This window comes from Cyprinus carpio, chromosome B23, assembly GCF_018340385.1.
Source record: "Cyprinus carpio isolate SPL01 chromosome B23, ASM1834038v1, whole genome shotgun sequence".
Taxonomy (NCBI): Eukaryota; Metazoa; Chordata; class Actinopteri; order Cypriniformes; family Cyprinidae; genus Cyprinus; species Cyprinus carpio.
Window position 1 is genome coordinate 12,018,087 of NC_056619.1, and position 24,303 is coordinate 12,042,389.

Below are 24,303 nucleotides of genomic sequence, written 5' to 3' on the forward strand. Positions count from 1 at the left end.
TCTATCACATCTTTTCCTTCCCTTCACCACTCTATTAATGTGCTTGGACACAGACCTCTGTGAACAGCCAGCCTCTTTTGCAATGACCTTTTGTGTCTTGCCCTCCTTGTGCAAGGTGTCAATAGTCGTCCTTTGGACAACTGTCAAGTCAGCAGTCTTTCCCATGATTGTGTGGCCTACAGAACTAGACTGAGAGACCATTTAGAGGCTTTGCAGGTGTTTTGAGTTAATTAGCTGATTAGAGTGTGGCAGCAGGTGTCTTCAATATTGAACCTTCTCACAATATTCTAATTTTCTGAGATACTGAATTTGGGATTTTCCTTAGTTGTCAGTTATAAACATCAAAATTAAAAGAAATAAACATTTGAAATATATCAGTCTGTGTGTAATGAATAGATATAATATACAAGTTTAACTTTCTCAGTGGAATTTGTGAAATTAATCAACTTTTTGATATTCTAATTATATGACCAGCACCTGTGTGTATATTGATATTCTAATTATATGACCAGCACCTGTGTGTATATAGCTTTTGAGTTAAGACTTAAATTCGTGGAGTGTGTTTATTGTTTGAAGTGAAGGTTGTAATGTGTTTTGGAGGCAGTGTTGGATTTAACTAAAGTTTAAACTAGTTACCAACTTTATGAAAATCTACAAATCTTTTGGGTTTTCCTTTGATTCTTTTTAAATTATATTTGGTATTTGATTTTGATTTTTAGAATGTGAAGTGTGTGGGACTTTTATTTTGGAGAAGTAACAAGGAACAGTAGCAGTCGGTGAGCTCACGTGTGCACTGGCTTTTGTTTTGAATAATATACTAATTATCAAATACGATAATTAACCTGATGCAGCGATATTGAAATGCCACATGCTTGCATACGTTACTCGGTATTTATCAAATACAATAATTAACCTGATGCAGCGATATTGAAATGTCACATGCTTGCATCTAACTAATTATCAAATACGATAATTAACCTGATGCAGCGATATTGAAATGTCACATGCTTGCATACGTTAATGCTCCTTTCTCTTAGTCAAATCACTTTATAAGACTAAAATGGCTATCAGATTAGCTTTGGCTGGAGCTTTACGTTATATCGACTCCAGAACGAGTGTCGTTAATGCACAGCGACTGTTCTGCCTTCAATCGAGAGGACAAGGATCTTCTAACACTATAAGGGTGAGAACACACTTCTCTCTTAGATCCTTAAACTAATTACAGTGATGCTGTTTTTACGCCCAGGTTAGTGTAATAAATATTTTGCACACATACTGTATATAGACTGGAGTGTACATTTATGAGCTTGTACGCATCAAAGAAGAAATATCTTGAAGGCAGCCCTAGTGAGCTTTCCACCCAGGCATTCTTATAAACAGTGTATCATTGTGTGTCATAGGTGCTGTATGATGGAGAATGCCCAATATGTGTTAAAGAAATTAGCTTTCTTCAGTTTCTTAAGAGAAACAGAGCAGATAAAGTCGATTTTGTGGACATCTCACTGCCAGAATATGACGGGAGCAAATATGGAGTCAGTTATGAGATGGCAATGGAGGAAATGACAGTGATTGATGAGGAGAACAAGGTGAGTGATTTTTATTTTATCTATTTTTTGTGGAAAGCAATTTTAAAAAGTCCACACAAAATAAAGATTTGTTGTAATTTACTTATTTAGTAATTTTGGAAACTTTAACTAGTTATCAACTTTCTAAAACATTCAGAAACAATTGTATGGTATTTCAATTCAAGGAACATCGTTTCAAATGTATAATTAATTATTCCTGAATATGACTTTTTGTTTTTCTGAGGGCAGATTCATCGTGGCGTTCCAGCTTTCACAGTGATGTACAGTGCAGTGGGTTTGGGCTGGCTTGGCACATTCATCTCTCTCCCACTGTTCAGGCCTATAATGGAGCGAGCATATGGGGTGTTTGCAAGAAACAGACTGAAGTGGACCGGCAGAGAGGGCTGCACCACTGGACGCTGTGCAAAAAAATAGTCGTAAGGGATAGAGAGCTTTAAACAGACTTTCCAGGTCAATGGATGTATTGGAAGTAACAGCTGTTATTGTTATTTAAGTTTATTGCATGTAATGTTTAAGAGTCTGAATATAGCTGTAATGTCAATATGTGCACAGAATAAATGATCTTTTATTAAGGTCTATAATTAAAAAAACACACACACACTGTGATATATGTATACACAATAAATTACTCATACTGTGAGGGTAAAAATGCCAGAGTGTTGACACTTTGAACAGCTCTGAGGGGCTTTTTCTAAATTTAGAAGCCTCCTGACTGGTCATCAACTGTTAAGATGCAGAAGGACAGCTTGTGCTTTAATGAGAAATAGTCAGGGGTTTGGTCAGTAGTCCCTTTAAACCAGCCAATAGGATTTGAACTCCAGAGTAGGGCGGGATTGAAAATCACAACAGAAACAAGTGTGAACACCACAGGACATAATACAACAGAAAACAAGCAATATAAGTGTTTTAGAAGGAAAGTCAGCATTCATTTATCACCTTGAAGTCAAGTTCAGGAGAAAAAAAGAGAGAGCGACGGGTAAGACAAAATAACTAGTTTATTTGAAATCTACAAGTGACCCTCAAGGTTAAGTGTGCTTTGTTGAATTGGATTTAACTTGACCTTCTGTAATGAATAAAATAAGATTTTTTATGTCACAAGTTGTAATCATTACTTAAGCTGCACACTGTAAACATTCACACTCTTTATCTTACAGAATAACAACCAATAGATATTGTGTGTATATACCTCTGATTTGTTTGTTTTATTAAGGCCAATGAGATTTATGACATGATAGATTTCTATCCTTCATTAAAATATGTATTGCTTCTTAATAAATTATTTTATATAAAAACATAGACCTCATTTTACTAGTGCATTTGTATTTATATACTATTTTTATACTGAAGTTTGTGTAGCATTTCAATTCTCAGTTGTTTATGATATACATTAAGGTCAGCCTTGTTACAATACACTAACAACCTGTTAATATTTCACATGTTGGAATAAATTACAAAAGAGAAAGCAGTCACTGGATCTGCTGGTGAATTTTTACTATGTATGGCATTTTAAATCGAGGACTTGTTGGTTCACTGTGCCTAAGCACATGGATATATAGGCATGTTGTGGAACTGTCTTGTACACAGCGTGACACAAAGGCCGCTGCCAGTCCTCATAGATCACAACAAAGACACAAGAGGCAAATAGCTGCACTTCTCTGCTGTCTGCCATGTGACCAACATGCAACTATAAATATGTACCAGAGGTTCATGGAAGTACTAAACGGTATTTTTCTGACCTACAGTCGACACCTTGGTGTCTTATTTCATAGTTCTGAGCACAGTCACCGTTCTTATTCACAGAATGGCTTATAAAATCCAGTCTGCAAAATCCCTAAAGAGATTGTAGAATTAAAGGCTTAATTAAAATTGGCTCACGGTTAAAATGACTGCATTTTTATGAATCAAATTGGCTCACTTTTTTTCTGTAATTATATGGTTTGTAATCTGCATGGGGGTGTGTCATTTATTAGAAGATTTGCTTTGAATTACTAGTGATAAATTAGGATAAGTACAAACTTCAAAGCAATTGACTGGAGGATTTGCGGCGCCAAACTTGTCAATAAATAATGAAAAAGTCAGTAAATGGATAACATAAGTTACATTTGGACATGGATGTATTTTTGAGATTTATTTACACATGATTTATCTATTGCGAAATTTTATTTTTTAATTAAACTCTAGTTTTATGTATAACACAAGTATACGAATCCTCCATAACTGACCAGGAGGGGGCGTAAAACACTGTGGTCTACATTATTAAACATTACAATGATCTTCATTATTTTTCCTATCTATGGGAATAAATACAAAGAACTGACTTTTCTCTTAATTATACACCATAAGGACAGACACATTATGAATAAGTATCTATTCCCCTTTGCTGAATTTTTGTTTGCTTCTTTCTATTTTAGACATTCCATGATTCTGATTCTACTGCCAGTACTCATTCAGTCCTTGTTCAGATCATCTGCTTGGTCTCTGTTGTTGTTGGTGCTTCACTGATGGCTTGGTACCTCGACAAAACCCGGGTCACTCACCTCGGGTCAAAGCGGCTCTGGTTACTGTGCAAGATGAAATATCTTCTCACAAACATCAGAAATGTTTCTCACCTTGTCAGGAGGCCTCATAGGTCATGTCAGAGTATCTGCTCCTCTCAGTCAACAAGGAGAATCCCTCTCAAATCTCATAGATCAAAGAAGACTCTCAGACTTTTTGGAACAATTAGCAGTAATATGAAATATGAGAATGTATTGGGCCTTCAGATGTATCCATTATATTCAACCTCCAGTAGAGAGAGTTTCAAAGCAGAAGCTCCTATTGGAGTTTGCCAGCACAGCAGGACTACTTTTCGGCTGCACTTGCTTGGACTGAGATTAGGAAAGTCTTTTAATCATCTCTCCAGACACATAAACTTGTACTTTAAGCAGAAACAGTTATCTGTGGTAGATTATGGGGAAGGTGGATTGATGTCTGCAGTGCAGGAACCGCTAACCAGAACATCAAGACGAGTTCAAAGAGAGAGACGGACTGGAGAGTCCAGAGCTTTTATTGGGACCCCTGCCATTGAGCAAGTCTCTGAATCTTCCTCACATCAATCTTTGACCTCAGCCTATCCTGGACTACAGTTGTTCCACATCAGTTCCTTGGCAAACAGATTTGGGGAGAGTTACAGCTATGTGGCCAATCACATTAACTCTGTATTCTCTAGAAATCCAGCAAAGCAAATTCATATGGAGGTAACATATAGAAGCAGAAAGCGAAGAGTTATGGGTAATAAAAGTGGTCTTTGTAGGGAAACTGCGCAAATTCAGCAAAATATTAGTATGGGTACAAGACCAGAGATTGATAACAATGTATCTAGTTCCTGGGATGAAGGATATCTCCATTTTGCCCGTCACATTAACCAATACTTTGGCGCAAAAGTAGCAGATACTGTTGAGAAATCACCACATACTGAGAGCTTGAAGACTTCAGTCTCTCTGGACACTCTAAATAAACCTAAAGATCCACTTCTTCAGCCCAGATCCCCAGGCTTGTTCCACATGAGCAGCCTCACCACACGCTTTGGGGAAAATTACACTTACATGGCCAACCACATTAACCAGTACTTTAAAGGATCTGCAGCTTCAGAGAATGAAGAAGTGGATGGAGAGTTAAACCTTTACAGAGGTTCACAGAAGTACACTGTGATCCAGGAAAAACCAGTGTCCTTTTTTGAGTGTCTGCTAAAACCCTCCACTATACCTGGCTTTGTGGGGAGCTACCTGGGAATGGGCTCTTCCAGGCATAGTGACCAGACCACAACTGTAACAAGGACCCCAGAGGAAATTCTGGATAAAACAGTGAGTCTTGCTTACTTTGGCATGAACAGAAATCATAATTAATCAGACAACCCTACTCAAGTATGTTGGCAATTGAATGCTGAAACTAGTATCGCACAGTTCCATTGTGTGAATGACAGCTAGGAGTACTGATATACTTTATTTCCATTGGTCTGTGTGCTAGGGATGCACAATATAGATACCATATCAGTTACCTCAAGATTTTTAAAAGATTTTTATGATTGTTAATATATTAATAACATAACACCTTTAATTTTGTTTTGGTTTTTTGCAAATCCCCAAATTTATATAAATTTTTCATAGTGTACATTATAATGTTGTGATGCCTAAAATCACTTTGTTACATTTAAAATTATGGATTTAAGATTTTTGTGTTTTATTTTTGCCTTGCTTATTCAAAATGGAACAGAATTTTATTAATCCGTTACCGGCAATGACATGCAAATAATTTTCAGCTCATTGTGTCAGCCAGAAGTTTAATATCAATGCATCCATTTGCATTTTCTTGTGGTACACAGTAAAAAATGTTGTAAATAAAAGAAGATTATTCGAGTACATTTTACTAGAAAAAAAAATCTTTCTCAAAATTCAGTGTTTCTTTGTAATTATTTGTGGAATATATTAGAAATTTCTGAGTGAAAGTTATTTTAAAGTAATTAATAACACTATTTATTTATTTGAATTTTTTGTGTTTTCTTTCTAAAAGGCTTCTTTTTTTTTCTTTTTTGCAGTGAATCTACTTTGAAGCCAATGAAATTGATTAATTATAGCAGGAAATCTGTTTTCTAGGTTTTAAGGAGGAGAAGGGCAGATGAGATGACTAGAGTTTTACTGAAGAGACTGGAAAAGGCTGCAGTACCGTCATCTGTCACTTTCTGTGTGGAGGAGCTGAACGCTCACCTCATTCAGCACCCAGCATGCAAGGCTGTGATGTGGCAGGTATATAGTAAAACACTCAATCCCTACACCAAATATAGACCTCTCTTGTAACTGTAGAAATTCAGAATTTTCAATTCTTTTTTTTAAATTAAATATAGGAAAAAGCAGCATTGCAGCTGCTTAGACGCCGTCGGGCCTTTTGGATGAATGAAAAACTTCAAGAAGCCATCAGGGAAACTCTCGCTCTGATTGGTTATGTGGATCCGGTCAGAGGTCATGGGGTCAGGGTGCTTTCCATTGATGGAGGCGGAACCAAGTAGGAAACACCACATTTAATCAACAGTTTATGCCTGTAAAACTGGACAAATATTATCCAATAAAAGCTTTTTAAGGATGCTGTGAGCAATTTACAGAATAAAGTCAAATATTTTTGTCCCTCATATAAACAAACGTGTTTTTACTTTAAGTTGTTTCGTGTATTACAGAGGGTTAGTTCCACTACAAGTGCTAAAACAGCTGGAGGCTCAAACAGGAAAACAAGTGAATCAACTCTTTGACTACATATGTGGAGTCAGCACTGGTAATAATGCATGACAAAACTATTCTACAATTCTAAACATATATGAAGATTCTAAAGTTTGGTTGTTGTTTTTATTTTTGGCAAAAAACAATTTCTGTTTGAAATAAATGCTGTTCTTTTTAACTTTTATTTATTTATTTATTTATTTATCTAAGGTATGTTTGTTTTTTTTATTTTTGTGGTTTCCACAAAATATTAAGCAGCACAAACATTTAAACATTGATAATAATAAGATATGTTTCTTGATCAGTATATTAGAATGATTTCTGAAGGACCATGTGACACTGAAGACTGAAGTAATGATCCTAACAATTTCACAATATTACTGTTTTTGCTTTATATACGAATAAATGCAGCCTTGGTGAGCATAAGAGACTTGTGTCAAAAACATTTTAAAAAATCTTACCAACCCCAATCTTTTGAAAAATAGTGACTACATAATTTACTGCATTGGGGTCTCAATCACTTTGTCTGGGTTCATTTTGCAATAATGACCAGCTTACTTTATATTTGGTAAATATATATTATATAATGTAGCCTACTTTTTGTCTGTGTTTGGTGTACAGGAGCAGTTCTGGCTTTCATGTTGGGTCTAGCTCGTAACTCTATAGATGAATGTGAAGAGATGTATCATCGTTTCGGCTCAAATGTTTTTCGACAAAACCCCCTGGTTGGTACTGTGAAGATGGGCTGGACGCACTCCTACTACAACACAGAAACATGGGAGATGATCTTAAGGTTGGATTTACACAGTAAAAACTGTACTGTATTAATGCCAGCATTTCTTTCTTAACTATTCCTACATGTTCATCATAGGGAGAAGATGGGGGAGGAGATTTTAATTAAAACAGCCAGAGATGAGCTGAGTCCAAAGGTCAATCCTAGATAGCATCTGGCCTTTTTTGAAACACACTTTTTAAAATCCAGGTTTTGGTGATCTCCTGACTGCTGTTCTCTTCTCACACAGGTGTCTGCCATAAGTGCCGTAGTGAACTGGGGAAAAAGTCCGAAAGCATTTATCTTCCGCAACTATAACCATGCTCCAGGACGACTGAGCCGCTATGCCGGAGGATCAGGATACCGGCTATGGCAGGCCGTCCGGGCCTCATCTGCTGCTCCAGGATATTTCCAGGAGTTCCCTCTTCATGGTGACATACACCAGGTCAGAAGAGTCCATTTCAGATGGCTAGTAAATTTGAGGACTCAAAATACTCTTGTATACAGACATTCTTTCCTTTCTTTTTTCTCCAGGATGGTGGTCTTATCCTCAATAACCCTTGTGCTCTGGCTGTCCATGAAAGCCGACTGCTGTGGCCCAGCCAGCCCTTCCAGTGTGTGCTGTCACTGGGAACTGGTCGCTATGATAATGCTAAAAGAGGGCCTGCAACTTCCACAAGTCTGAGAGCCAAAATCAGCAACCTGATCTGCAGCGCCACCGATACTGAGGGTTAGTCTGATATCACAATGAGAAGCATTTTACATTTACTTATATTACAAATAATCATTTTACAATTATTGTGTTCAATACAAAATTTAATAAAAAAAAGGTATCTTTCATGGGTTTGTCTTATACCACGATGAGCACAATTTTACATTTATAAAAGGGATAGTTCACCCAAAAATGAAAATTTGGTGTTTATCTGCTTATCCCCAGGGCATCCAAGATGTAGGTGACTTTGTTTCTTCAGTAGAACACAAACCAAGATTCTTAACACAAATTGTTGCAGTCTGTCAGTCTTATAATGGAAGTGGATGGGAATCACTGCTACAATAAAACAAACAAACAAAAAACCACACAAACAAAAGAGTTCTAACAGTTCGGACATTGCGTGAATCAGAGGTAAAAAAAAATATATAAATACTGTTCAGTTTCTTGCACAGACAGGTCGTTTTGTGTCTTTACACATCAATGTATCGTCACGAGCCGAAGGGTTTAATTTGGTTTTGTTTGTGGTTTTTTTTTTTTTATTGTATGTTTTAGCTGTGATTCCCATCCACTTCCATTATAAGACTGACAGACTGCAACGGTTTGTGTTAAAAATCTTTGTTTGTGTTCTACTGAAGAAACAAAGTCACCTACATCTTGGATGCCCTAGGGATAAGCAGATAAACATTAACTTTTAAATTTTGGGTGAACTATCCCTTTAATATAGACAATTATACAGTTATTAATACATAGAATACTTTTACAATAATTAATTGTGTACAATACACATATAATTATTGAATAATTTAAAAAAATATGGATCTTATGGTGGAATAATTACTTTGGTTAAAAGCATTTGTTATTTGAATAAATTTATATTTAAATTCTGAATATAATTATAAAAAATAAAGCTACAAATTTTATTACAAAAAAATTACATTTGTAATTTATTTTTGATGCTATCTATATTTAGCCACTCGAAACTGTGCTGTGTGGCACGCACTTGCAAAGAATACTTTTGAAATTATTACATGTCCACAATACACAATTTACAATTATTTAATGATTAAAAAACATTCTCTTTTGTGGCTCTTAAAATAATTACTTCAGATTAAAACAAAACTTTTAGTTGGATAAATGTACGTTTAAATCCCGAATGTAACTGTTAAAATAAAAAAGCTCAAATTTTTATTAGAAAAAAAAAAATTCAATACATATATACATACATACATGCAATACGTGCATTTAGCCAACTGTGCTGTTTTGCAAACACTTGCATATGCAATATTGCATATTGTTCATACTGCCATTTTCAGGTGTTCACACTCTATTGGATGACCTCTTATCACCGAACGTGTATTTCCGCTTTAACCCGATGCTGAGCTCAAACGTGACGCTGGATGAAAGCAGGCCAGAAGTGCTTCATCAGCTGCAGAAAGACACACAGCTGTACCTGGACCGGAACGGACCCAAACTGGAACGCCTGTGTGAAGTACTGATGACAGAACGCTCAGCAATCTGGAAAACACGGGACTGGATCGGTGGGAAAGCATGGGAGCTGCAGCAGCGCTGGGCTTGAGTGGACTTTACACAGTGCTGACGAGAATTCAGTTAAATGTATGCAATTATGTGGATGAAAGCTATAATACAAGAACATCATTAAATTATGAAGATATGTTCTTCCTGGTCGCACAAGATTGTAAAGGGCTGTGTTTGGACAAGTTACAAATCATGTTAGAGAAGTTACAAATCAAATACACAGCCATTTTACACTGAACTTATTGAGCACTTATATGCCCATGTAAATTATGTATGAATGTCAATATTTATAGACTGATGTATTTATTTCTTTATTTCTGTTTTAAGTTTTCAGATTTATGAAATGAAATAAAACTAAGAGCACTACTTCTATATAATCACTAGTTTGTGTTTTTTTTAAAATATATATATATATATATTTTAAATAAGATTAAAGCGCATAACAGATGATGTAAAGTATAATAAAAAATTCAGGTATTTTTAATACATTAACCACAAAGTTCAGACTAAATGCAGCGGTTCTGACATTTTGAACGTCATGGGATTGATTTTAAAACAAAACAAAAACTATGGATATTCTCTACTAGTCACACTATGAAGATGATAGAAAATCATTACCATTACCACAGTGACAGATTATGGCAGTGTGACCATTTCCTTTAAATATACAATACGGTATATTAGAGTCTCTAATCATGATGATTTTAGTGATGTTTTCCATTCTTGAACCAAACATAGTCATCGCTCATGTGACTAGCGGTGACTGGGACATCAGTCAAGAGCACTGTTTGTTATTTTGGACAGTTGTGCAAATTTGTCTCTCTGAGAAGTTATTTTTCTTCAACTTCTGCTTGAAACTGCAAACAACTTTTGGATTTTTTTATCACAGGATTTTTGACAGACTGTCATGGTTTAGGAGACAAAACATGGACAAAGAGCAAAATAATTATGCTTTTTAAATTGAAAACAGACACAGGATCTGAACACTGAAGCCACTGAAATATCAACTTGGGTAAGTTTCATTATATTACATATGATTTATTTATTTAGATTTTTTAAATTTTAAATGTATGTTTAAATATATTTAATACATTTATATTTATTATTTTTTATATATATATATATATATTTTTTTTTATATTAAAAGTTTTTTTTATCTACCATATTGCTATTCGAGTTCCACCATTACTGGCTGTAAAACAGTGTGATGTCACTGTTAGCTAAACAATGTATGTTTCATTATAATGCCATCCTTCTTTCTGACTTGAGCTGGGAGTTGTGAGTCAGCTGCTTCATCTGAATTACACTTGTCATTGAAGACAGTGTCAACAACATAGACAGATATAAACCGAGTTATGAGCCTGTTAAAGAGACTGTTAGTAGTTATGAAAATAAACATAAAGAATTCATTTCTATCACTCACTAACTGTGAAATATCAATATAACTGAGTTTGGCTATTTATGGCTTTGCTAAAGTAATGCAAAATCAGATCATAAAATAAAGAATTTTACATGGTACTAAAACCACTGATTATTAATCAGCATATGAAAACAAAATGTGCTATCTTGCAGTTTATGTTAGCCTATTCTTCTTATGGTTAACCAGCAGATGTTCTTCCAAACAAGCTTAGTGCCACTTTAAGGCTGAAACTGATAAAACCCTCAGAGTTATTCTGTCTGAACAGAGCCAGCTTACTGTGTCCGTGTGGACAGAGGTTTCATTGTCCCGTCTCTGGAGGAAGCGGTTCATTCAGGCTGGTGTCCTGCGCTGTACAGTTTGGTGCATGGCACTGCAGCGCTGCTGATGTCATACGCACCCCTGAGGATACTGAAGCGCTGAGGAACATGACCAGAATTAGATCATGCTTATGTGTCTGTTCACTAAGTGAGCTGACTCAAGAACTTTTTTGTTCGTTCAACGTATTAGCTCATCCGTGGAGTGTACAGTAAGACCGTACTGGCATATTGTACTTTATGTGTCCCTGGATGCCTGAGCCGATGTGGGTTGGGAATGTGTTTCAGTGGTTGAGATCCTGTTTCCACCCACATCTCCTCTCCTGAGTCAAGCTCTGCCCTCTTGGACGCTGTTGTGACATGCAGTTCATTCAACTTTTTCTGTTTTTGACCATGATAATTTATGTTAACTAAGTTTAAAGCTTTATACAGTTAAAGTGGATATTTAAAGTGCACAAAAGAGTACCAGTTTATTAAAGCTGATTTAAATCTCTTTTAGATGCAGTCACGGGTCACACGACCACATTTTAATTTTCACTGCGAAACAAACATTTCATTCATTATGAGTTAGCTTAGTTTTTCAGGACCAAACAATGAGACCCACACATTGATGTCATAATCAGAAAGAATGCAGAATATCTTTCAGCTGAGTTTGGCTATTTAAGGCCTATGTAAATATGACAATATAATAAAAAAAGGTCAGATATTAAAATAAAGACTTGTATTCTTGAGTCACTATTTTTGCATTCAATCCTTTGTCGCTATAACTAACATATATTTTGCTGTTTTTGGACACTGTCCATTAGTATACTGAGAGAAGAGAGAGAGAGAGAGAGAGAGAGAGAGAGATGGAGGGGGCGGGGCGTCATTCATGGTTCATGGGTAGAGTGGGCAAATGGATGAAGACAATGAAGAGGGATGTTAGTTGGAGAGGTATACATTACAGAAGACATCTGCTTGGATTGACATTGTTTTGGACATATTAGAATGCAACAAATACATTTGGAATTGGAATGACATTTTTGGAAAATGGGGCAATGATGACAGATTAATATTAGCATAATGAGGAAACAAACTGCAGGGCTGATATAAAAGGTAACATCTCCAGATGGTGTACTTTACTGATGTGATATTTGTATAATATATCATTATTTGTATAATATCTCATATCTGTTTTATTTTAGCATTGTGAAATGACCTGCTGACACGGATAGAGAAGATTTTGTGAATCCTGAATACTCCAGTTCAGTTGGTAGGCTATGCTAGTTATATATATCGTTTTCCCACTTTAGGAAACTTATTAAGTAGAATGCAGTAAGTAAATATGCTATTTTACAAACACTGATGCATTATGTATTTTCATATGTAGGCCTATATCGTATTAAATTATTCATGCAAAGGAATTAAATATTTTCCTGTTGTTGGTCCTTTATCTTGTCTGTTAATATTTTAACGGCTGTTTCTCTAAACATATTAAACATACACATGTAATGTACAATTCAGCGGGTTTTACATTAAAAAATGCAAAAATAAACACGTTTGCGCTTGTTCTGAATGTAAATTGTAACATTGACGCAGTAGGATTACGCACAGGGTACGGAGGTGCGTAAATGCAAATAGCTCTATCGTGGGCAGCGAATCACAGTTGCGGAAAGCGGAAGAGGGCGGGCACTTAAAAATAATACAACCAGCGATTCATTTGCATATGGAATAGTTTGGTTTATGTGTTTCATCATTACACAAGCTATAGCAGCGAGCGTTTTCATAGTTTAACCCTAAACTTCAACGCAACTCATACAACACAAAACAAAACAAAAAGCATTAATAATTATGAAAACAGATTTGTTATGAATTAACAAACAATGAGATTCAAGGCAAGCATATGTAGGGCAATACTTGAGAATTTTGTAGTTATCTTAATACTGGTGCTAGTATTTTCTCTGTTTTTTTTTTTTTTTAAGTCACGATAAGGTACACAGCAGAGATGAAAGATCTGAAGTGTTGGAGGATTCTTGCCATACTTACTATCCTACAGCAAACATGGATTTCAGCCATGGAAATTCCTCCTGATGGTGAGGAACTGCTGTTTGGAACTTGTCCACAGCTGGCCTTGTGACCAAAGTTCATTGTTTAATCTTTGTCCTTTTAATTCGTTTAACATTATATTTTTATGCGTACTGTTCATCCCCACAGTCAGGCAGCCTCCAATGATCTTTAAAGAGAGTCCTCAAGACTACATAGTAGATCCAGTTGACCCTATTATAGTGGAGTGTGAAGCAACAGGGAATCCACCTCCAGTGTAAGTATCCAACAAGCACTTTAGTGTCCACACATTGTCATATATAATCATAAATGTCAAATCTTTATTGGACTAACTTGATTACTTGCCTTGACTTTTTTTGGCCTTTCCTTCTCTATTATTTGTCTTTGTTTGGTTGTGCTAAAATATAAATTAATCGCAATGTAAAATGTATGCATTGACTGATAAATTACACTTATTGCATGTAGCTTCACATGGACACGTAATGGAGTGTACCTGAATGTGGCTCGAGATCCTCAGGTCAGCATGAGGTGGCGTTCTGGCACATTAGAGATTTTCTTCTGGGGTCGTCCTGATGACTATGAGGGTGTCTATCAGTGCACGGCAACTAATGAGTTTGGTTCTGCTCTGTCCAGTTACATCAACCTGCGTGTCTCCAGTAAGCCCCTACACAGCATGCAACTGTTAATTCACAGCAATAGCATTTGGTAAATGGGTTTTTTTGAATGTCATTTCTGTGATCAGAGGCCCGTACCTGGTTGAAGGAGTATCTGGAGCCAGTCTCAGTGGTGGTTGGACTTCCTCTCATCCTTCCCTGCAATCCCCCTGTAGGTCCTCCAAAACCTGACACCTACTGGCTGAACAGCAGTAAGTCTCCAGCTTAGATGTTTCTGATATGAAAGATAAAATGATCTAAAGTTGGTGCTAAGTTGTACTAGGATGTACACTAAGCAGCACAACTGTTGTTCAGTGATTATTGAAGGAAAACTGAAAGATAATTATGTAAAACGCATTAAAAAAAAATGTACCACGCCCACACTTTTAAACGGTACTGTATCTGTATCTTATGTTTGTTGAACCTTAAATAAGCCTTTAAATATACTGGCTATAGTTTGTATCCAATTTCATTTTATTCCATAGCCATGGCACCAATCCGTCAGGACCGTCGAGTATCAAAGGCAGAAAATGGAGATCTGTACTTCTCCAGTATTGTAGCAGATGATGCTCTCACAAACTATGTGTGTGTCGCGCGCTTCCCCTTCACAAACACCATCCAGCAGAAACCGCCCCTCATCCTGCAGGTGCTTACAGGTCTGTGTGATAATTATTATTTTTTTATTCTGCTTTGGGATTATTCTTTAAGCAAATCTGGTTTAATATTCCCCCATGCCTATGTCTGTGTGTGTTCAGTTTGAGGAAGAGCCATGATTAAAACCATCTAACAGTCTAACGTCATGGTGAGTTAGGACTCTTATGCTTCTTTATTATAAACACTCAACAGACTGATCCACTAACTAGTCACATCTGCTTTGGCCAGGTTTGTAAAGCGTCAAGTTTTCTATCAAATGTATGTTATTTTATGTCTATGTAGCTCGCATGGCAGCCCATACGGCACCCAAGTTTCTGAAACCCAAAGGAACCGCCAGCACAGCCATTGCGATGCTGGGGGAAGAGCTTATTTTGGAGTGTTTTGCTGCTGGAGTGTGAGTTTTAAAATCATTTTGATTTCATATCTGTTTTCTAAGACCAGTTGAATGCAGCTGATTATTTGATTAGCTTGTTGTGATTGTGAAACCTGCTTTTAACCATTAGTAACTCTGATTCTCTCTTTTTTTCTTGTAGTCCAACTCCCTTTATCAAATGGACTAAAGATTGGGAGGAGATGTCCATGACGGGAAAGAAGTTGGAAAACTTTAATAAGACACTTAGAGTAAAGAACGTCTCTATGGATGATGGAGGAGACTACATCTGCACCGCTTCAAACAGGATGGGCAGCCTGGACCACGTCATCACTGTCAGGGTCAAATGTAGAATACTTCATTACTTTATTATTATTGTTCATGACTGTCACTATGTGGATTCACCCAAAAATGTGTTGTTCATTCTTTTCTATAGAACACAAATAGAGAATTTGAGGAAAGTTTACGCTGTTCTTTTCCATACAATTCCAGTTAATGCTTCATAGTGACAAGACCACAACAAAAACACATTATAAAAGCACCCTAATGACATTCCAAACAACTATATATTTTACATTGTGCAAGGAACAGATCAACATTTTTGTCTTTGTTCACTAAAAACCGAGGAATTTAAAAATAAAATTTGACATCATTCACCTCATCACATCAGCTTTGACATTTAAAACATCATCTAACATAAGTGACATTACACCTGGTTCCATATTCATAGTACTGTTCAAATGTTTGAGGCCTGTATAATTTTAAAATATTTTTAAAGGAAGTCTCTAATGCTCAGTAAGGCTGCATTTGTTTTACAAAAAAGCAGAAATGTGAAATATTATTGCAGTTTGAAATAAATTTCTATTTGGATGTATCTGATGGTAAAGCTGAATTTTCAGCAGTCATTACTCCAGTCTTCAATGTCACGTGATCTTTCAGAAACCATTATAATATGCTGATTTGGTGCTCAAAAACACAAATCTATACCGAAACATAAGCATTATGGAACAATATGAAGATGAATAAACAATGACTAAATTTTATTTCCTTAATGAATGACAAAATCAAGATCGCTATCTATTCTCAATTATCTTTCCATCTGCAGCGGTTCCATTCTGGGTGGAGAAGCCTGAGAGTCTGGTTTTGTCTCGTGATGATGGTGGTAGTATAGTGTGTAGTGCTGATGGAATTCCTCGACCACAGATACAGTGGCTGGTTAATGGAGAGCCAATCAGTGGTGAGAAAAAAAACAGCTTCATATACAACCAGGTGCACTGCTAAGCTTTTTAATGCTCATTTTTTCTGTGTTTACTTTAGATGCTCCTAAGAGTCCAGGCAGACAGGTTTCAGGAGACACTTTGACGTTCAGGGCTGTGGTTCCAGACAGCGCTGCTGTGTTCCAGTGCAATGCTTCAAACCAGTACGGCTATATCATGGCAAACGCTTTCTTGGCTGTAATGGGTAAGAGCTAGAAGAAGCTAGATTGAAAATTCTTGAATTTACATGCACCAGCAGCTTTAATGAGTAATTGCAACTTTACTCTTGTCGGCAGATATGAAACCTCGCCTGTTAGGTCCCAGAGATGAACTCATTAAAACAACTGAAGGCAATCATACTCATTTAGACTGCCCATATTTTGGGTCTCCGAAACCTGACCTGCGTTGGTAAATATATTGTCTTACTATAATTTTAAATTGACACAAATACAAGCATACAAACAGGAAATATGTCTATTGTGATGTTGTGAATAAACAAAACAAGCAGTAATTGAATAAAAAAAAGTAAAAATTGTACATAGCAAAATTTCCAATCAACGTGTGTATAGGTCAAAAGGAGGACTAGGTACCTTAGAGGGAAGTCGTCATAGGATTCTTCCAAATGGTACACTGGAAATCAGAAATACAAAGCTACAAGATCAGGGAAGCTATGTGTGTGTTGCAAGCAACGTCATTGGACGAGATGAGAAGGAGGTCCAACTAGAGGTCAAAGGTCAGAAGAGTTTCTTCTTTGAAACGTGTACCTAACATACCCATATTTCATATGCACGTGTCCATTTACAACATCAAAATAATTAGCCTAGAAGAAAATACAAACCATTTGCTTCATAGATTCTTGATTCTCCATTTAACTTGTAATTGTTTTATGTGCCATAATAACCCAAGTTGACCTGATAGTTTGAAGACTAAACATATTTTTATTTTATAGAGCCCATTAAAATCGTCCGAGCCCCACACAATACTGTAGTCATAAGAGGAAGTCTGGCTCGCTTTGACTGTAAGATTAAATTTGACTCGACTCTGGATGTCACCGTCACTTGGCTTAAGGACAAGAAGTTCTTGATCTTAGGAAGGAGGTAAACACAACAAATTGTTACATCTGGCCACAAGCACAAGTGTCATGAATTATTCAAGTGGTTTACTGCAGTAAAAGAGACTGTATTTGACTGCTTTGTGTCTCACAGGATGACCAAGGATGAGGATTCTCTGAGCATTGCTGATGTGTACAGAAGAGATGAAGGCGTCTACACCTGCAGGGTTAAAAGTGAACTGGAGGAGGTCACTGCCTCAGCCAAACTCACTGTGATGGGTACTAGCACATATACTGTTTCTATACATGTATGCAGTATAAACATGAGCATATTATTCATGTATACTTTTACTTTCAGATCGTCCAGACCCGCCCAGTGACCTAGAGATATCAGACCCATCAGAGAGGAGCGTTAGACTCACCTGGGTACCAGGACTGAGCAACCACAATCCTATTAAAGGCACACAAATACACACATCCACACCAACATAGATGCCAATAAAAATTTGAAACAATCTAGCCTTACAATAACATAATTCTGAATTAATTCTCTTTTAGAGTACCTGGTTCAATATACTGAGGATCTCCTTGCAGACTATTGGCTGCTGCCAAGCGGCTGGAAGAACCTGTCCAGCTACCCGGGGAGCCTAAACTCTGTCATTTTACAGCTGACACCGTTTGTAGAGTACAGATTCCGGGTCATCGCTGTAAACGGTATAGGTCCCAGTAAACCCAGCTGGCCATCTGAATACTACCAGACAGGAGGAGCTGGTAGGTCCTTATTCTATTCTATTCTATTCTATTCTATTCTATTCTATTCTATTCTCGTTAAAAATTTGGGGGACGGTGAGATTTTAATTTTTTTTTTTTGGTCAATTACAACTACAGACAAGGTCCATTCACACCAAGGATGACAACTATAATGATAACAATAAAGATATAGTTTTAAAAATGGTTCTAAATTTAAAAATAGTCGCAAAGTCCACAGCACAACTATAATGATTACAGCACAGAGGAACAATATTGTTGGAATCCCTTTCAGAGTGATGAATGATGAAAAGGTTAACATCCAATCAGAATCCACCTGATTTTAAAGAGCTTGAACATTTAAAGAGGCAGACAATAAAACTGCAGCATACGCTTATAATAAACAAAATGTTATCATATGTTGGCATGGACACTTGTATAGTTATCAATATAGTTATCGTTTTTGGTGTGAACAGGCCATTATTGTGAAATATTATTACATTTTTGAATAGCTGTTTTATATAATGTATAATTTATTCCTGTGACACAAAGCTGAATTTTCAGCATCATTACTCCAGTCTTCAGTGTCACATTAATATTTAAAAATCATTCTGATATACAAATCTGCTGTTCAAGAAACATTTTTTATTATTATCAATGTTGAAAGCAGCTGCTTAATATTTTTGTGGAAACCATGATAAATGTTTTCAAGATACTTTGATGAATAAAACATTCGAAAGAACACCATTTATTTGAAATAGAATTCTTTTGTAATATTATAAATGTTTTTTACTGTAACTTTTGATAAATTTAATGCATCCTTGCTAAATATCTATTTATTAAAAAAAAACCTTTGAATATTATATATATATATATAATGTCATATTATATTATATATTGAGTTATGTTTTGTGTCTTTAGTGCCTGATGCCATCCCAAAGAACATCCAAGGAATGGGAAGTGGAGTGTTCAGAAATAACATGGAGATCAGCTGGGAGGTGATGTTCTGTTGATTGATGAATGTCAGTTATTGTATTCAGAGATGCTGACTGTGATGTAATCTTATACATATGATTTATATTAACTGTGATGTGTTTGTTGTGTCTGAACCACTGGAGTACAGAGAATGGAATGGGCCGAAACTGGGCTACATGGTTTGGTGGAGACGAAGGGATTCAAGGGAAGAGTGGAAGAACTACACAACATACTGGTGGTGTAGCTACATCATCTATGATACTGACACCTTCACACCCTATGAGATTAAAGTTCAGGCCGTCAACTTCTTCGGCTATGGCCCAGAATCCCCTGTTGTGATTGGCTACTCTGGGGAGGACCGTAAGTTCACATCTACTTCATTAAAGTTCTGTTCAACATACATTAGAAAAAGAGATGCGAGTCAGTGTTTCGCTCATATTGGGTTCTCTAACAGGTCCTGTTGCTGCTCCATCTGACCTGGGAGTGTCAGACATCGAGAGCTCAACGCTGACAGTCCACTGGGAGCCAGTGTCACGAGCTGACATCATGGGTGAAATAAAGGAGTACAAAGTATGTCTACTTAGATGCACAGGTCAGTTCATTTGCATGCAGTAAATGATATGTGCTGCTGATGGAGCTGTGGTTGGTTTCTCAGGTTTATTACTGGAGAGAGAGCAGTCGTCTGCCCTGGCACACTGTGAGCAGGAGGATTAAGACCAAGAGTTTTAAAGCTAATGGACCTCGTTTGTCTGGGACCCTGACCGGTCTTGTACCATATAGTAACTACAGGATGTATATTGTAGTGGCCAATAATCGCTTTGAGGGTCCGCCCAGCAACACCATTGAGTTTCAGACACCTGAAGGAGGTATTAAACTGTTCACTTAACATTATAACGCATCGAACACATACTTGACTTCTTGCATGCATCTTCCTCTCCACTCTAGTGCCCTCGATTCCCAGATCGTTCAGGATCATGCACCGGCACTATGACACCATTTACCTGGACTGGGAAGAACCTGCAGAACCCAATGGCATTCTGACCGGATATATTCTCAAATATCAGACGTGTAAGTGCACTTACATTACTTCTCATGACTTTTTTAAAAGCATTAGAGTCACAAATTCAGTTTTTTTTTTGTCTGACACCCAAATTTGTTGTAAAGAAATATATTCAGCTCACCAAGGCTGAATTTATTTGATCAGAAATATAGTCAGATAGTAATACTGTGAAATCTTATTACAATTAATTTATATATATATAGATATATATATATATATATATATATATATATATATATATATATATATATTATATATATATATATATTTATATATATATATATATATATATTATATATATATATATATGGCATGTATTTTAAAAAGTAATTTATTCCTGTGATGGCAAATCTGAATTTGCAGCATCATTACTTCAGTCTTCAGTGTCACATGATCCTTCAGAAATTATTTTAATATGCTGATTCGATGCTTTAAAAAAAATGTCTTATTATTATCAATTTTGAAAACAGTTGTGCTGGTTAATATTTTTTGTGGAAATTTGTGTTTTTTTTATGAATAGAAATTTCAAAAGAACAGCATTTGTTTAAAATGGAAATCTTTTGTAGCGTTATAAATGTCTTTATTGCTAATCAATTTAATGCATTCTCGCTAAATAAAATCTTGCTAATCAATTTAATGCATTCTCGCTAAATAAAATCTTTTATTTAGCCATTTTGACAGTCTATATAAACTATTCTCATGACATCATCATTTGAAGAATCTTTTATTTAGCCATTTTGACAGTCTCTTGAATTAATATTTAGGTTACTGTGGTAAAAAACATCTTCCCCCAAATAGCATTACTTAAAATGATGACATTATTTGTAATCATTAACATTTTGTTGGTTGTTTATTACTAGAAAATGGCTAAATGAGCACACAAATCAGGGTTCTTAATGGTATCTAGCCTTACAAGATTGTGATCATAATTTCTCTGTAGTGAACGTCACTCTGGGCGACAGAATCCAGGTTGAATACATTCCTCCGAACATCACCTACTTCTCCCTGCGGCGATTTGACCGTTACACGCGATACAAGTTCTCACTGGCAGCACAAACCGAGGTTGGAGTCGGGGAGGCGTTCACAGAGGAATCACCCCATTTTACAACTGAGGGTAAGGTGTTTTCGTTTACATTCATATGGTCATTGTTCTGTAACCATAATTCTTAACATGTCTGCATGATTGGCTGTGTGCATGAACAGAATATACCCGGGATCAAGTGGACATTGTGACGCAGGGTTGGTTCATTGGCTTAATGTGTGCAGTCGCTCTCCTTGTTCTTATCATGCTCATAGTCTTTTTCATCAAGAGGAGCCGAGGAGGAAAGTACCCAGGTGCGATAGAAATTACTTGAGACCAGTGTAATTATATATACTGTAATATATGTGGCAAGACATTATTTTGTTTCTTTGTTTTTTTATAAGTGCGGGACAAGAGGGACTTTGCACTGGAGCCATTGGATGATAGAGAGAATGGAACGTTTGATTACAGGTGACTTTGATTTTGAAAATGTTTTCATACGTTTATTTACGGTACTACAGACAAACTTTATTTTCAGTGATGCACTTACATAAAAACAGCATGTGAGGGTGAAAAATTAATCAATCCTATCATTTACATCATAACATAATCGCATTAGCACAGGTTGATTTGAAGTATGTACTGTACACCACAATAATTGTTCCTTTTTCATCACTCCATCCATCACACATTTCTCACTTTGATTATTCCTCCTTTATTTTTGTTTTATGTCTTTTGCGATTGGACCACTGAAGGTCTCTTGAGAGGTATGATTCATGGCATTTTTAACAGTGTTGACCCTTTTTTTGTTTTGGTTGTTTAATTAAATGGGCTTATAATTTTACTACAGTACTTTAATACACTACAAGTATTCCAGTCTAACAATTAAGTGTTTTTAAACCATTTTTACACTACTGTTCAGTGGTTTGGGAAAATGAATATTTTTAATCAGCAGATGCATTAAATTGTTCAAAAGCAATTTAAAAGAGTTCAATTTCAAATAATTGCTGTTCTTTTGAACTTTCTGCCCATCAAAGAATGTATCACAGTTTCCACAAAAATATTATACAGTAAACATTGATAACTGTGATCTTGAATGTTTCTTGAGCAGCAAATCAGCAAATGTGAATGATTTCTGAAGGATCATGTGACACTGAAGACTGGAGAAATAATGCTGAAAATGTAGCTTTGCCACCATAGGAATAAATATATATTTTTAAATATATTCAAATAGAAAACAATTCTTTGTAATAATATTTTAAAATATTAATGTTTTTAAATGCAGCCTCGGTTAGCATAAAAAACGTTGAAAAGCATTAAAAAATCTTACTGACCACAAACCTTTGAACGGTAGTGTATTTTTTTTTAATTGACTACTTTTGTCACATGTTTTATGTTTTGTATGTAATGTTTATGTTTGCTGCTTCACATTATATTAATTGTGATTTTTGGCTTTTATATCAGGATAACACGAGCGTCCACAATGCCCTATACCAGGCGGTATGCATCTCTTTAAGCTTTATGTGCTTTTTTTGCAATTATGAAGATCTTCTTCCCTGTAAAATTAGTCTCAAATGAATAATTTCCCCCTCAGTGAGGAAGAAAGTCGACAGGGACGCAGTCAAGGTGCGATCGAGCACATTGGCAGGAGAACGAACAGTGACGACAGCCTCATGGAGTACGGTGAGGGTGAAGAGATCGAGTTTAACGAGGATGGCTCCTTCATCGGCGAGTACACAGGCGTCAGTAAGAGGAACATGGACAGGAGCCCGTACCATGACAGCTCTGAGCCCACGTCTCCTGTGGCCATCTACTCTTTTGCTTAGAGCTCATGGTGGGATGCCTACAGTGTCCGACTGAGTTAACTTCACACACACCTCAAAACACACAACACAAGATTATGATCTGTTTAATCTGTCGGACAGGCTGCAAATGAGTAGTGCATGTAGAGGTGTGATTTAAAGGAAAATCTGTGTTTCTGGTGATTTACAGTAAAAGTACCAATCAGTGTTTTTCAATTCCACAAATCATGTGAGAGGAAGCCAAGCGAAGATGCCTTGATGTGTTTATCATGTTGATAAGAAGACTGAAAAGAAACGGCTGATGGAAGCTTGATTCACTGAACAAACTCATGTTCATTTTACAAAATAACATTCAGGATCATTTCACACAGATTTAATTACACAGATGTATGAAGAGATGTTGAGCATCAAGAACACCTCAGTGTTTTGTTGTTTAACCAGTGTTTGATCTCACTGATAGTTGCTACTAATTCGTGTATATTTTATTTTTCAATAGCACATTTGTATTTTTGTGAGTTTGCTGTACTGTAGGTCACATTAATGGACTACAAACTATTTATTCTCACACAGAATGCAATCTAACACCTCGCTGCTTATTATAGTATGATGTACATCATGTTTTTTGTATTTTTTGTTAAGAGTACTATCATAAGTGTAGTGCAGGGGTAGGCAACGTCGGTCCTGGAGTGCTGATGTCCTGCAGAGTTTAGCTCCAACCCTGAAATAAAACCTCACTTGTCTATAGCCTTATTAATCCAGAAGACCTTGATTAGCTTGTTCGGGTGTGTTTGATTAGGGTTAGAGCTAAACTCTGCAGGACAGCGGCACTCCAGGACCGACGTTGCCTACCCCGGTGTAGTGCTTCAGTTATTAAAATGCATCAAGAGAATTAATGTCTTTGTCATAACTGAAGTAAAGGTCATAAGAGTTCACAATGACCAGGGTCTATCACGCTCCAAAAAGAGCAAAAACCCAATATAAAAGCACCATAAAAGAGTTCAGTGTGAGTCATTCACTGTATCTTTCAACTCTTCTAAAGTCATATTACAGATTTGTGAGGAACAGATCAAAAAATATATTGTAAT

At 36.3% G+C, this 24,303-nt stretch overlaps 2 protein-coding genes across 5 annotated transcripts; both read left to right on the plus strand.

Annotated features, from left to right (window-relative positions):
- Nucleotides 1–607: 607 nt before the first annotated feature.
- Nucleotides 608–10,213, plus strand: LOC109110514 (calcium-independent phospholipase A2-gamma-like). The gene is made up of 13 exons (XM_042750759.1): nucleotides 608–776; nucleotides 1,038–1,183; nucleotides 1,401–1,586; nucleotides 1,815–2,562; nucleotides 3,998–5,428; nucleotides 6,218–6,367; nucleotides 6,466–6,623; nucleotides 6,793–6,887; nucleotides 7,454–7,625; nucleotides 7,704–7,761; nucleotides 7,855–8,049; nucleotides 8,139–8,334; nucleotides 9,630–10,213. Exons 5-13 carry the CDS (start codon nucleotides 4,088–4,090, stop codon nucleotides 9,890–9,892), a joined length of 2,628 nt encoding a protein of 875 aa, XP_042606693.1. The 5' UTR covers nucleotides 608–776; nucleotides 1,038–1,183; nucleotides 1,401–1,586; nucleotides 1,815–2,562; nucleotides 3,998–4,087; the 3' UTR covers nucleotides 9,893–10,213.
- A 422-nt stretch (nucleotides 10,214–10,635) lies between these two features.
- On the plus strand, nucleotides 10,636–24,214 carry nfascb (neurofascin homolog (chicken) b). Of its 4 annotated transcripts, none has more exons than XM_042750928.1 (28): nucleotides 10,636–10,864; nucleotides 12,771–12,838; nucleotides 13,548–13,658; nucleotides 13,780–13,885; nucleotides 14,095–14,285; nucleotides 14,372–14,494; nucleotides 14,768–14,938; nucleotides 15,219–15,330; nucleotides 15,470–15,654; nucleotides 16,412–16,543; nucleotides 16,624–16,767; nucleotides 16,859–16,970; nucleotides 17,132–17,295; nucleotides 17,512–17,659; nucleotides 17,768–17,892; nucleotides 17,972–18,073; nucleotides 18,172–18,384; nucleotides 19,282–19,358; nucleotides 19,470–19,695; nucleotides 19,790–19,905; nucleotides 19,991–20,201; nucleotides 20,281–20,403; nucleotides 21,336–21,509; nucleotides 21,599–21,730; nucleotides 21,821–21,887; nucleotides 22,172–22,183; nucleotides 22,881–22,916; nucleotides 23,011–24,214. In XM_042750928.1, the coding sequence occupies exons 3-28, from the start codon at nucleotides 13,571–13,573 to the stop codon at nucleotides 23,240–23,242; spliced, it is 3,522 nt and encodes a 1,173-aa protein (XP_042606862.1). In that variant the 5' UTR covers nucleotides 10,636–10,864; nucleotides 12,771–12,838; nucleotides 13,548–13,570; the 3' UTR covers nucleotides 23,243–24,214. The 4 variants fall into 4 exon arrangements, with proteins under 4 accessions (XP_042606862.1, XP_042606864.1, XP_042606863.1 ...); XM_042750929.1 differs by lacking the exon at nucleotides 10,636–10,864 and adding an exon at nucleotides 12,481–12,681; XM_042750930.1 differs by lacking the exon at nucleotides 22,172–22,183.
- The last annotated feature ends 89 nt before the right edge of the window (nucleotides 24,215–24,303 follow it).

Coding starts and splice junctions, on each gene's coding strand:
- LOC109110514 (XM_042750759.1), top strand. CDS start 4,088: ATGGCTTGGTACCTCGACAAAACCCGGGTCACTCACCTCGGGTCAAAG. Junction 5,429..6,217: donor AGGAAATTCTGGATAAAACA/GTGAGTCTTGCT, acceptor TCTGTTTTCTAG/GTTTTAAGGAGGAGAAGGGC. Junction 6,624..6,792: donor ATTGATGGAGGCGGAACCAA/GTAGGAAACACC, acceptor CGTGTATTACAG/AGGGTTAGTTCCACTACAAG.
- nfascb (XM_042750928.1), top strand. CDS start 13,571: ATGAAAGATCTGAAGTGTTGGAGGATTCTTGCCATACTTACTATCCTA. Junction 16,971..17,131: donor CCGAAACCTGACCTGCGTTG/GTAAATATATTG, acceptor ACGTGTGTATAG/GTCAAAAGGAGGACTAGGTA. Junction 18,385..19,281: donor CTACCAGACAGGAGGAGCTG/GTAGGTCCTTAT, acceptor TTGTGTCTTTAG/TGCCTGATGCCATCCCAAAG.